We start from the raw sequence: 14,322 nt of genomic DNA, 5'->3' as shown, positions 1-14,322 counted from the left end.
TTAAATAAATAAATAAATAAACCAGACAAGACCAGTTGTTCATACTAACAGTTTAATGTTGTAACAAATGAAACAAATAAATGTACAATTAACACAGCAGTATGTATTTAGGGATATAAAGGTGGTGGTCCCCACAGAATAACACTTTTCAGACACGTCCTGAAAGCAATTCATGGCCTCTTCTCGTAAAGCCCACACTTTAGAACTGAAAGATAAAAAAAGAAAAGGTTAAACGAGAGGACGAGGGAAAAGGTGACAAGCTCTTCATCGGAGGCCTTTGCGTTTCAGCAGCGTCCGCTTCTTCAGCTCTGTCAGCTTCTTCTTCTTCTTGCTCGGTCCTGGCTCCGGAGCTTCGAGCTCCACCTTCACCGGTTTCTCCTCCGCCGGCGTGACGAACACGTCGTCTGTCACGTCCTTCGTCACCACTTCCTTGGTCTCTTTCCTCTTCTCCAGTTGGATCTGCTTCACCATCTGCTTCTCCTTCTGTTTAGCGGACATGCTGAGCCGCACCATGCGCCGATACTGTGCAGAGAAATCGAGAAGAAATGGATGTAATGGGATTATACTCTGAAACAACTGTAAACATTTATGGACAAAAATCACATTCAGACTGAATAAGTGTAAAAAAAAATGAAGGGTAAAACAATAAACTAATGCATATACATGTGAGATTATACTACTCTGTGGGAGGGTGTGATTACTTATGATACCATCCATTATGTGTTGAGTTTTGCTCTGTGTACACTATTATACGGTCTCCTCCAGAAATATTGGCACCCTTCATGAAAATGAGGCGCAATAGCAGTTTATTTTTATTTTATTATCAGCATCCTTACAATCGATATTTTGGAGAGAAAAAAACATTTTTAATATAATATCCATTATCTGATTTGTGCAGATCAACAGCAGTCTATCTTATTTGTGTTGAAGGTTTCTTTGTGTTTTCCTCAGGGTAAGTATGCTCTCAGTTTTTTAAAAAATATATCAATTTGCTTTCATTTATTTAAACTAAATGATGGGTGTCAATAATTGTGGCACATATTCCTGAGAGAAAATCCTACAATTTAAACAGAAAGTATTTCTAATAAGAATCAGAACAAAGAAAACTAATTTCTCCTTTTGTCCGAGTGGAAAATCTGAATTGTGCCTAATGTTTATATAATGGCAATTTAAAAAAAAAAAAAAAAGAAGAAGAAGAAAAGAAGGGTGCCAATAGTTCTGCATGGTACATGTTATAATATGTAACTGCTGCTTGTACATTAATGTAGGGCAATGCAGTTCAGAAAAATCCAGGAACAAGACAGATGTGTGTGTTTGTGTGTGTAAAATGTAAAATTTCATTATGAAGTAAAAAAAAAACAAAAAAACAATAATATTAATAATAATAATAATAATATGAATGAGAGTCAAATGAACTGCAACTTAAATTAGAGAAACAGTCCTTTAAATCTGTAGTTGCAAAAGTAAAAATGATAATAATAATAATAATAATAATAATAATAATAATAATAATAGTGTAATCAAAGGGAAGGTGCTGATCTGCTCACAAGGACTCCACAACACTGAAGCAAATTACTTTTAATAAATATAATTTCAATTTAAGTTCCTTTTCCTCTAAAGTTCTACTTCAGCTGCTGCTAAAGACACATGCAGAGCCGCAGAGCTGACGAGCCGCTTACCGCGTTGGGCGACTGGAAATGAGGATTTTCGTAAAGCGTCGGTCCGCCGAAGCTGCCCTGGAAAATTTTAATCAAATTGAGGACAAAGCGAGGTCCGATTTCTACAAGAGACGCGTCCTCTTCGATAATCTGCCAGATAAAAATACACAGAAACACACAGAAAGAAGAAAAACATTTTAGAATCAAGTGCAGTAATGCTGAAAAACTGAAACAAGTGCCTTTCAATCACACACACACACACACACACACACACACAGGTCAGAGAGCGTTCCAGCCCCTGATAGTTTCAGCTAACTAACTAATGCGTCTGATCTACTGTACATCAGATGTATTATGATCAGTAATGCAGATGAAACAGGAGGTTGTTTGCCTTCGCTCTAGTGTTGGAGGAGGGCTGAGTGAAATGATCAAAAATAAATAAATAAATAAATACTGTATCACGATTCTCAAAGACATTTCTGCAATACATCATTTGCATCACAATGTATAGGTTTGCTCATAAATATATCAATATTATCTCTCAATATCAATATTATATCATCATATCGCCCAGCACTACTTATTTTCAGTATTAAAAATTGTTGTATAATGACTTCCTGTTACTGACGTAAAGACAGAAGGGTTAAAGGTTAAAGATCAGTAGCAAAAGCCTCAGCGATGTGCTACAGCAACACTAACGGCACAAAAACTAAATCCTCACTGAAGTGGTGTTTCAGGTGCAATACGAACATCGCAGAAAGACATAAACCTGGTACATGAAGGAAAATCGTTTATTTTCACATGTATAGAAATAATCAGATGTGTGGAGCTTGGAAGCGACTCGATGTTGCGCTAAATACGATGATGTTTTGTTCACCTGATAATTTCTGAACCATATTCTGTTGTCTGCGATGGTGAAGGTGAACACGTGGTCCACGAACGGCTGGCTCCTGGGGTGATACTGCGGCGTCGAGAACGTCTGAGCAGAGCAGAGCAGAGCAGAACACACATTCATCATCAGGTTAGGAGAGCCGTGTTAAAGCACAGGAAGTGCAGACCTACCTGAATGAACAGTTCCTTCAGCAGGGCGTAGTGAGGCTCCTTATCAAATTTCTGTCAAGTCAAACAGACGTCGTCAGCAGAGCTGTCACAAGAGCATGAACAAAGAGCGACTAAAAGAAGCGGTTCTTTCTTACGGGATCGAATGAGAGAAGAGGTCTGGATCCCTTGAGGCAATTCCCAGTCATTTTCAGCTCAGCGAGTGTGTGCACTGAAACGAAAGAAAGAAATACAGCGGTGATGAAGAAATAAAGGAAAAAATGTAATAATAATAATAATAAAAAAATCTAATAATAATTTAAAAAATAATAATTATTATTATTCACAAGTATAGAAAAGCATACAGAAGTCCTCTATTGCTTTTATCTATTATTTTTATATTTATTTGTATTTACTTATTTATTTCATATTTGGCAAATATAATTTCCTAGCTAATATACTCTTTTTATTTATTTATTTTTTATTTTAACCCCCAGTTTGGTCTTGCCCATTTCCACCCACTAGCTAACTCTCCTCTATCATACAGCAGCTACCATTTCGTGGAGTGTGAAGACTAACACGCGCTTCCTCTGAGACTCGGGAAGCCAAGCAACAGCACGTTTTCGTACTGCTGCGTCACAGGGCGGCGTAACACACTCGGAGGAAAGCGCTATCCGCCCTCTTCCGCATACAGGAGCTCACAAACAGCTAGCGTCTCTGTGATTGACAGGAGAGAGACAGTATGCCCAGTGGACTCCCGGCATTGCTGAGATTTAAACTTCTGATCTCCGAACACTTGGGAGTTGCAGCTAATATCAATTTAAAATAACGCATTAGTTTGTGTGCAAATGCTGAAATAAAAAATAATTTGTGAACTTTGACATCAACGGTATAAACTCACGGTTCTGAACCAGGAACTTGGCTGAAGGGCCGTGAGGAACATTCGAGATCCTGTAAAGGAGATTTAAAGAAAGAATAGTTTCATGAATTCCACATGTAAAACTGGTACTTTATTAGTTTTCAGAGAGAAACATATTAGTAGCCTGGTCACCCGAGACATTTTACCTCCAGGCTATTTGTTTTTTTTTTTTAAATTCGTATCTGCCTGGTGGACAAGCAGGTCCAACAACCAGAAAAAGAAAACACCTTACTACACTGTAATGTGCCGAACCTTGACACCGTAACTATAGCGCACAATCTTTTCCGAATCAGAAAAGCACAGAGATGTGGAAACAACAACAACAAAAAAAAATCCAGAGCAAATAACGATCCCGCTACAAGTAAGAGTCACCTCATGGTTAAACATATGGAGAGAAAATAAAACACTAGCCAGACTCCGAATATCTTTTATGCGTGATGTGAGGAGAGAACACTACAGCTCACAGCCGATACACTCGCCAACGACTTGCTGGAGTTTTGTCCAGGATACACACAATAAAAAAGATGTACTACTTTAGAAACTTGGTTAGATGAGAATAATGATCCTTCATCAGTATTAATGCACTATTACACAACAGCCTACCTGTCTAACTGTATACTTATAGCATCTCTCATTCATACTTAAATCTAATATATAATATTAATACTAAATACTAATAAAATCTCACACAGTTCAGCCTACAGTGTAGTTTCCAGCAATCTCTACTACATGGATGGTTTATCAGGAGGAATTCAGTGTACAGGGTAACTGCTTGTTTTACTGTGCACATGACAATAAACTCTTGAATCTTCAATCTTAACTAGCTAGCTCGCCATACGTTTAAACACCCCTAACAATTACATTACATTACGTTAGCTACCTCTTTTTAGCCTCGCCTTTAGGTTTCCCGGCAATTAAACCATCGACCTGGCAGCTTCCACTCATCCGGTGAGCTAGCTAATGAATTTATGATTCTTTCCACCCCTGGTTTTATGACTGTTAATTATGAAAATCTAATATTGTTGACATCGAAGCTACATTCTGGAGTATCGAGTTACTCTTTGACATTTTGTTATTGCATTCTTTTGGAAAAGAAGAAACTTCACGTTATCGTTTAAAGTTAGTTTCACTGGTTTCTAAACGCTCTAGTAGGCAAGTTTGCTTGGATTTTTTTTAAATTACCAGATGTTTCACTTGAAATAAAATTAAATCACCACTAAATGACTTACTGATATATATATAAATATTTGTGTGTGTATATATATATATATATATATATATATATATATATATATATATATATATATATATATATTTCTTGAGAGCTTTGGGAGATTTAGGAATCACAGCAACACCAACATTGTCTTCATCACAAATCCAGAAATCTCGCAACATGCAAGACTCGACACTCACCACATGTAGAGATCCTTTTTCTTCTTCGCTTCAAAGAATATGCACTTGTTGCAGTTTTTGATTTCACACACCTGCAGTAAGGACAGATACAAGAGATAAGGACAGAAACAATAAAGCAGCTGGAAACTATCAATGCGCAGTGTATTAGAGCAGGTCGAGGAGCGATTCTCACCTCATTCACAACAAACAGTTTGTCTTTTCTGTCCATTTTGGTGTCTGGAGAAGAAAAAAAAGTGAAAAAAGTATTCGCATTTTTTTTTATACTGCTGTTGTAAAAAATCACACTAATGAAGCTTTCACATGACGCTATTAAAGACGAACAATGATTTGCAGTTATCAGAAAACACACACACACGCACATGCACTACCAGCAATACAAACAATTAAATAAATTAATAAAGCAGCTTAAAACACCTCTTTTACGTCAGCTTTTCTACACTTTTATATTTGTTCTTATCATCTGACGAGTTTTTTTTAATTATTATTTTAATATATTTTTCCCAACTCTACAACTGCCTTCTTTATCCAGTTCCTTATTACTATTTTATTTATTTCACGAGGAATTTATTATTACGTGATTTAGAAATTTACATTTCATTTTAATTTTTTTAATATTTTCTGCTTTCTCTGCACTTTGAGCTTCATTTTAATGTATAAGAGATACTATGTAAATATTAATAATAAGGCTAATTCAAATGAAACTCCTTTTATGATGTGACAAATTAAAATGTACTTTTTTTTCTAGACACTCGTTAAGCGCAGGAACACTTGGAAATGTAGATTACGTAGATAAATTGTACAACTTTGTGACACCTTTTTGCAATAATAGGCGCAAAATAAAATAAGGTTTTCACATTACTCACCCTATTATTATTATTATTATTATTATTATTATTATTATTATTATAAAAAGCTCTCTTACATACATAACCTAATAAGGAGGCTGTAAAGAGCGACGCTGATGGTCACCTGCTTTCGAGTGAGGCATCATGGTCTTGAGATCCTGCATCAGATGCCGCGTTCTGAAGTTGATGCCTCGAGAAGAGAAAACTAAAACCCGTTCCTTGTTCTTCCACTTGCCCTGAGGAGAAAAAAGAGCAAAAACATATACTTTAGTTGATGCTTATATTTGTTATTTCTGTTTTTCAGTCAATACCTTTGTTTAATATCTACAAAAATATTTTTTGATCTAAAATCAGATGCTTTGAATCAGAGATTGTAATTACTATAAAATAAAGCATTTCTGTTCCTTTATATGACCGTACCTATGACATGTCAGAAAAATCTAGTCACTTTATCTCACTTTATATCATGTCCAGCTGTAGCTGATATCAAACGTCACATCATAGCAGAAGATTAACCTAAATCTTTTATTTTTATCAGTTTTCAGTATCATGTTTATTTTTAAACTGGGTTATCATACCATGAAAATTCCAACTCATAACCTAAAGCTAATCTTTTGTGTGTTATATTCCATGTTTTTCTTTAATCAGTGTGACTGTAATAATCTGTCATAATACTCCACACTGGCAGTAATCATGGCTATCATGCACAGTTTATTTACAATACAAAAGCAGGAAGGTTTACAGGACACACAGGTATACTGGAAATTGGAAAGGATGTGTTTCTAAAGAAATAAATCTGCATCTGAGGTCTCATACAGCCTGAGAAGCATTTTACTGAAGGACTTGAATCTGAAAAGTCCAGTTTCTCTGGAAACATCACTAGATCTTCAGGAATTAGTGATTATCTGCTTTTATTTCTGAGGTGCACTGCAGTTTGTGTTGTATTGTACTGTACTTATGTTTTTATATATACAGGTACAGACTATAGCTGAGTGAAGTCAGAAATCTGATCCAGTGTTACAGATTAAACTCTCACCTGAGAAACCGGAGGCGGAACCGTGATCTCTTTACTTGGCTCTTGATCCGTCGTAGCATTTTTCTCTTTTTCTCCATTTTCTACAAATTTAACTTTCTTTTTCGGTGCTGCTTCTGCACCTCCACGTTTTCTCTTGGCCGCCACCATCTTGACTAAACGCACCACGTGACCTGGCTTGAACCGGAAGCAGGAAGTAGCGACACCAAAACAATCCAGAGAGCCGAAAGGAAGCTCGAGCGCCGCACCGCTCACAGGATGACTTTATAAACAAAATAATAAAGTTTACATCATTTCCCCCTTAAACTACTTGTGGTTTTTCATACAGCAACATGTTTGGTGTCTGAAATTAACTTCCTTATTTGAAATTGACTTCCTTATTTGAAATTAACTTCTTTATTTGTACCATTTGTGTCTCTCTGGTATGATATTTACAATATCTGTATGGAAAGTAAACGTAAAAAACATTGTAAAAACAGGTGAAGTTTCCTTCACATCAACCTGTGTTTATATTTCAGATAAATAGTTAAAACTTTACTAAAATCTACAGCAAACATTTTAGAAAACAGCACTTTTGCCCATCCGGCGCACTATAGCTACTCTTTACCTTGAAATATAATCATCAATCATTAAACACTTCAAAATATGTATTTTTTTAATGTATTAATGTGTGAATCCATTTAACATCTCGTGCTTGAAACATTCTTTTCCATAAATCATCCATAACTGGTTATGAATAAAGTACATTTTAGGTGTGTCTCTGTTATCTGAAGACATTCACCCCTACAGATTATTTGGAATAGTCCACATGTCACATGTTCAACAGCGAGTTGCATCATCTGAATTTTCTGAAGATCACGGGAAGAAGAAAAATATGTTCTCTCATTCTTTGTTTCTTTCTTTTTAATTATATTGTGATATTGACTGAAGAGGTCACTTTGAAAGTACAAGTGCAACTCTGCTCCCCAAATAATAGATTAAACATAAATTATTAATTAAAAAAATTGTTGTTCTCCCCGTGCTTCGGGGGTTTCCTCCAGGTACTCCAGTTTCCTCCCCCAGTCCAGAGACATGTGTTGTAGGCTGACTGGCATCTCTAAATTGTCCAGAGTGTGTGTGTGTGTGTGTGTGTGTGTGTGATTGTGCCCTGCGATGCACTGGCACTCCATCCAGGATTTCCCCCGTCTTGTGCCCCGAGTCCCCTGGGATAGGCTCCAGGCTCCCTGTGACCCTGTGCAGGATAAGCAGTACAGAGAATGGATGGATGAATTGAATGTCTGTTTTTTTTTGTTTTTGTTTTTTTTTTGCTAAAACGCATTTTAAGATGCCCCCACATGCACTGTCACATTCACATGCATTTTAAACGCTAGTGCAAGAAGAGAAGCTTTCTGAATTGACACATTTCCTGATTAACAGGTCCTGATTGGTTGGATGCTGGTGGTCCACATACATTTTATAACCTTCTCTAAGACCTGGGGCTTCACTCACCTCTGACTGAGTGACTGGATCCTCGGCCTATTTTTAGTCTGTTTTAAGGAGATGCTATTTGTGATTTGTTTGTTGATTTTTTTTTTTTTCATGAAAATGAAAAGTGTAAAAGATACAAGAGAAGTTGTTTGCCTTCTTGATGCCTGGGTGACTTTGGTTATAATATTAAGAAATATCTTCAGATTCTTTCACCAACTACTCCAACAGCTTTAATGTTGTTTGGCCCTGTAACCAGAATTTCTTTTTAGTATAACTTTTATTTTGAAATGTCGTACCCGGACGCAACCGGAAGTGGCTCCTGGTGGTTGCTCTGGCTGGGTTTGCACTGCAGTAATGAGCAGAGAAGGCTGGAGAAAGTCATAATAAACTCTTCTCCTTGTATTTTCCTGACATTACTGGATTATTGTTATTATTTTCAGCAGTAGAGAAGGCGCACAGTTGTCCTGAGGTGTGTGCACATGGCGCTTTTGGGAGGAATGTGTCGCTTTGCTCGGTGTAAGTCATCCATTTTTACCTTAAATACCTTAAATGACGTTTCTGTGTTGTAAAGTTGCATAAACGCCTGAGTGTGCTGGGAAATAAACTCTAATGCAATGCAGTCAGCTCTGATTATTTACCTCCTTAACTAAAGAAAGGGTGCAAAAGCTTTTTCTCTAACTGAAATACTGTAATAATAATAATAATAATAATAATAATAATAATAATAATAACAGCCACAACAACACCAACAATAATAATAACACCACTAGTACTACTACTAATAATAATAATACATTGCACATTTTTAACCCATGCTTTTGGCTTGTCTGTCTCCTATCTATCTATCTATCTATCTATCTATCTATTTATTTATTTATTTATTGAGACCCTCATGAAATAAAAAATGAATAATTGAGTAAAATTTTCATGAAATCAGAATTATGCACACTGTTCATTAACTTGTGTGAGGTAATCATTTTTAATGTTATGCAAACTTTCTGTTCTTCAGTATCAAACCTCATCCTTATTGCTCTGATCTTTTTAACCACTCGGATGACGTAATAAAATTTACTCGATGAAAATAATGCTTTATAATTACGTTAACTAATATTAATTATCCAGGACGCTTATTGCACAGATTGTATATCGTTTTAAATGATCATTATGATTGGTGTATTTATATGTGTGCTTTATGTGTTGCATGCTTTTAAGTATATATTGTAAATGTGTAATTATATAATATTACATTATGTTAGATTAGATTGGATTAGATTAGATCACATTTGCAGTTAGAAATATAAGAGAAATGAGGATTAGGTTTAATCTAACTCATGTTAAGAGTCCAATGCACTCACTGCAATTATATTTCTGTCTGATTCTTTATCATATTTATGATTTATCTATTTCTATGTGTGTTTCTCTGTACAGTTTCATCTTATTGCATTTCTTGTTGCACGAAGAGAAACTCTGCTCTTCTTAGTAAAGATTAGAAAACCAAGATTTGGGTTTTGTAAGCTTGTTACACAACACATGCACACAGTGTTACTGCAAAAGGCAAGCAGCCTGAGGAAGAAAAGTCCACACTGCATGTATATAGGGTTGGTTTAAGAAATTGTGTGTATGTGTGTGTGTGTGTGTGTGTGTGTGTGTGTTTTCAGTCTCTAGGAGAAGCAGCCATGTCGGTTGGTGTGTCGGTGCGTCTCTCAGAAGTCAGTCTACTGCGAGCGCTGCTGCTGCTTTGGCCACTCCATCCAGTCCAAAAGCACAGGACAAGAGGTACAAATAAAATAAAAAGAACTACACACACACACACACACTACATATACACACACACCTGGACTGAGAAGCATTTTCAGTGTAAATGTGATACGAACAGGTTCAAATGACAGTCCTCATGTGACCTTTGTGTGTGTGTGTGTGTGTGTGTGTGTGTGTGTGTGTGTGTGTGTGCTCTGAGAGTTTGAGAGAAGCAGTTGCCATTACATTTTGTGCAACAGTGTAATTGTAAAAACTGTAGAAATGATCCGTAACAGACAACACACTGTTTATTTTTAGTAGAAGACATTAGTTATATTTTTATGTTACATAAGTCTCTTAAAAAATGAAACTTCAGCGACCCCTGCTGGTCTGATGTCTCACTGCAGGCACACTTTTAAAGCACAAGGATCACTATCCTTACTAAAAAAAAAAAAAAGGAAGCTAAAACATATATTTTTCACTTTTAGCATTTAAGTAGGTTTTATTATTTGCCTTACATTTACATTACCTATGAAATGATTTTCATTGTTGTTTTTCTCTATTTTCACACTTTTTAAAAACATATTTTCATATTTTATATTATTATTTTCCTCTTTCTCTCATGGCTATTAATTGTTGCATTATTATTATTTTTTACTATTTTATTTTTTACTACCTTTTATTTTTTATTTGTTACTTCACAGTGTAAAGCACTTTGACCGGCAATTTAAATGTATACAATGTGTTATATAAATAAAGTTGTTTAAATTATTATTATTATTATTATTATTATCATCACATTTAAGCAGAAATTCTGGCGGTTCTACCTGGTTCACGTTCTAGTGCTTTCTAACTAATAATTTCTGCCTGACTTGGTCCATTGAAGTGTGTGTTTGTGTGTGTGTGTGTGTGTGTGTGTGTGTTGCAGAAAACCAAAGACCGGCATCCTCATGTTGAACATGGGGGGGCCGGAGAGACTGGAAGACGTTCATGACTTCCTGTTACGACTTTTCCTGGACAAAGATTTGATGCAGCTTCCTGTTCAGAAGTAAGGATGATTTTTTAAAATAAGTTCACAATAACAGAAAGGAAATGAAATTTTTCTGTAAATGTGTATGAAGCAGTGATGGAAATAAATTTCTTTTTTTTTTTTTCAAAAAATATTCATGAAGAATATCTGCTTAACTGTTAAACCGTGCGAGTCTCTAACGGTTTGAATAATTGTTGTAAATCCTGGTGAAGTCCTTCACAGTGTAGTTTTTCGTTCTGTAGTAAACTCGGCCCCTTCATAGCCAAACGCCGCACGCCGAAGATCCAGGAGCAGTACAGTAAAATCGGAGGAGGATCTCCCATCAAAGCCTGGACCACCATGCAGGGAGAGGGAATGGTCAAACTCCTGGACGAGATGAGCCCTGGAACTGGTAATAATAATAATAATAATAATAATAATAATGAACTGCAGTACTAGGAAGACATCCAGCAAACCCTCAACAGAGTAAAATATAAAATAAAATGATGTTTTTAAGCTGATCTGAGCTGATCATGTGTTCGTCTGGGCTTCTGGAAACGACCAGCAGGTTGAAAATAATCAGCGAGGGGCTGGTGTGAAGAAGCGGAGTTACTGTAACCACCCTGAAGTTATCTGAAGATAACAGCACGTCCCGAAGTGTTTTATTCCTCTTACACTACAGCAACTCGCCACAATTACAATTTCTGTTAATTAAAGAATGACAAGCCATACTTTTTATCCGTTTATAGTTGTGGAACGTTATATCATTTACGTTATAGCAGCTATAAACAGTCGTTCACTCACCAGTCTGTCTTTTCTCTTTTCTCTCTTGAAGTTAATAAGCCAAAAAAAAGTCATGTTACAAGGAAAGCGTAAACTCCTCTGTCCATGACAGGAAGTGCTGAGAATGGAGACTCCTTCTATAAATGCGAGATAAACGTTAAATGCTGTTACTATAGAAACGGTAACTTATTACAACGAGTGCTGTTATTGAAAATTGATAAACCTTCTGATCGATCAGAATGGAGGATTTAACATGGCTGTGGCTTAAATCACAATGTTTACGCTTGTACAGGCATCCTTCAGGATCAGTATTATGTGTGAAATTCAGAATCAAAGCTGAAATAAATGAGAAGAAATTGATCTGACTGGTGTTAGACGTAACATCAGCTCACATTTGGTTTCGCACTCCTGACAAGGTTTCACAAAAGCTTACACAATTCCCCTCATTAGATTATGTCACTGTTTTAATGCTTAGACCAGCTGTGTGTTGAAATGGGACGGGGCCGATGCATGACAGGACGTCCTGCTGCACAGAGACGTGCTGTGTGTAAGGGACTGGGAGATAAGACACAGGGAGCGGCACACACACACACACACACACACACACACACACATACGCCCCTCAGTTCAACTCCCACACACTCGGAGATAAAACTGAAGGGAACGTTCCTGAAACATTTCACTTCTTTTTCACTCCTTTGATTGAAAGTCTGCCTGCATGCACTGATGTTTATGACAGTGTTTTAGGGCAAATGTTTAAAAAATAAAATAAAATACAAAGTCGTGATATTATTTCAAGAATAAAATGATAGTACTATGACAGAATGATGCACATCAGAGCAACGAAAATAAAGAAATACTTAATCTTATTATTATTATTATTATTATTATTATTATTGAAATGACTATGCAAGAAATTGCGTTTAATTAGAAGAATGAACTTCACCAACGTCCCTCATTTTAAGACACAAACCTTATATGTACCGTTATGACTTTATTCTTGAAATCTTGTGACATTTTTCAAAATAATGTGAAATTATTCTTGAAATATTGTATTTATATATTTTTTAAACAGTGGCTCCAAAACACTGTCATGGATTTCTGTCAAAAAAGGAACCTTTTTTTTTTTTTTTAATGGACTGTTGAATATTTTCTGACACGCAGCTCCTCACAAGTTTTATATCGGCTTCCGGTACGTGCACCCGCTAACGGAGGAGGCCATCGAGGAGATGGAGACGGACGGAGTGGAGAGAGCTGTGGCTTTTACTCAGTATCCTCAGTACAGCTGCTCCACAACAGGTATACACACACACACACACACACAAACACACACAAAACAACTTTTCATCCACATTATCTTTCGCAGGCTACATAAACACCATGATTAACAGCTGCCACATACCTGCACTGATCTACACAGACGTGTTTTCCTGCGCAACAGGACAAAATAAATTCGACTATTTTAGGCTGTACAAACATTCCATAAAATAAATGTCTGTTACATTAAATAAGAGATAACGCTCAAAACAACGTGTACTGATACAGCTGAAACGGCAACGTTTTCTCTGCCAAAGCCGTTATTTTCTGATATCAGGACGCCTCAGCAGCGTTATCTTACCAGCACTTACACAGTCAAAGGCTTTGCTTTCTCATTACTTACTTTTTTATCCACTTGTAGTTACATTTAATGTCGTGAAATGTCCATGAAACAAGTTAGTTCCCTCATCATCCTCTCTTTTTTTCTTTTTTGAAGTTAATAATAACACGAAAAAGAGCAGAATCTGTATGTAGCCATAAACTCCTCTGTCCTGAAGATGTCATAAACCTTAAAGCTACAGCTTTACCTCTGACACTGGAGACTCCTTCCATAAAAAAATGTTAAAGAAATATCATCTTACCAAAAAAAAAAAAATCACCAGAGCAACCTTTACATGCTTCCTTACTTAAAAAAACACACTTAAAAAGAAAACTCAATGTTTTTCGTCCTACATTATGTTGTTACTATAGAAACGATAACCAGCCCTGCAGGTCTTCACCTTCTGACCAATCAGAATCCAGAATTTAACAGAGTTATAGTATAAACCCTTAGAGTTCCAAGGTCTCAATATGTTGATTTGTGGAATCTTTGCATGTAAGAGCAAACATATCCAACATATCCAAGTGTTAAAGGAGGGTGTGTGTGTGTGTGTGTGTGTGTGTGTGTGTGTGTGTGTGTGTGTGTGTGTGTGTGTAGGCAGCAGCTTGAACGCTATCTACAGATACTACAACAGCAATGGACTGAGGTCTAAAATGCGCTGGAGTGTGATTGACAGGTGGCCCACACACCCTCTGCTCATCGAGGTGAGACAGTCTTTCAGCTTCCTGTAACTGATCTGGAATCAGCAGACACACATTCATCACGTGTAGACGCCGTCACGCCC

At 36.5% G+C, this 14,322-nt stretch overlaps 2 protein-coding genes across 2 annotated transcripts in view; one reads left to right on the top strand and one right to left on the bottom strand.

Moving 5' to 3' along the window:
* Positions 1-35: 35 nt before the first annotated feature.
* bxdc2 (brix domain containing 2) lies at positions 36-7,095 on the bottom strand. Its single transcript, XM_026928888.3, has 10 exons — positions 6,910-7,095; positions 5,998-6,109; positions 5,201-5,244; positions 5,029-5,099; positions 3,598-3,647; positions 2,855-2,928; positions 2,721-2,771; positions 2,536-2,637; positions 1,680-1,808; positions 36-522 (listed from the first exon to the last, which is right to left on the bottom strand). The coding sequence occupies exons 1-10, from the start codon at positions 7,054-7,056 to the stop codon at positions 265-267; spliced, it is 1,038 nt and encodes a 345-aa protein (XP_026784689.1). The 5' UTR covers positions 7,057-7,095; the 3' UTR covers positions 36-264.
* Positions 7,096-8,685: 1,590 nt separating this feature from the next.
* fech (ferrochelatase) overlaps positions 8,686-14,322 on the top strand; it is a 14,341-nt gene continuing 8,704 nt past the window's right edge. Inside the window, exons 1-6 of the mRNA XM_026928885.3 lie at positions 8,686-8,889; positions 10,032-10,149; positions 11,039-11,158; positions 11,383-11,531; positions 13,067-13,201; positions 14,136-14,242. Of these exons, the coding sequence (XP_026784686.1) occupies positions 8,853-8,889; positions 10,032-10,149; positions 11,039-11,158; positions 11,383-11,531; positions 13,067-13,201; positions 14,136-14,242 (666 nt within the window). The 5' untranslated portion in view covers positions 8,686-8,852. The remainder of the gene's footprint in view (positions 8,890-10,031; positions 10,150-11,038; positions 11,159-11,382; positions 11,532-13,066; positions 13,202-14,135; positions 14,243-14,322) is intronic.

This window comes from Pangasianodon hypophthalmus, chromosome 15 (assembly GCF_027358585.1).
Source record: "Pangasianodon hypophthalmus isolate fPanHyp1 chromosome 15, fPanHyp1.pri, whole genome shotgun sequence".
NCBI classification, from domain to species: Eukaryota; Metazoa; Chordata; class Actinopteri; order Siluriformes; family Pangasiidae; genus Pangasianodon; species Pangasianodon hypophthalmus.
The sequence above is the reverse complement of the archived record's forward strand: the minus strand, read 5'-3'. Positions and strand labels throughout refer to the sequence as shown.

What these genes read in the sequence shown, in the direction of transcription:
- bxdc2 (XM_026928888.3), bottom strand. Translation starts at nt 7,056, where the DNA reads ATGGTGGCGGCCAAGAGAAAACGTGGAGGTGCAGAAGCAGCACCGAAA. An exon ending in TTCCGCCTCCGGTTTCTCAG is followed by an intron (nt 6,110 to 6,909) that starts GTGAGAGTTTAA and finishes TTTTCTCCTCAG; the next exon opens with GGCAAGTGGAAGAACAAGGA. An exon ending in CAAGTTCCTGGTTCAGAACC is followed by an intron (nt 2,929 to 3,597) that starts GTGAGTTTATAC and finishes CTTTCGTTTCAG; the next exon opens with TGCACACACTCGCTGAGCTG.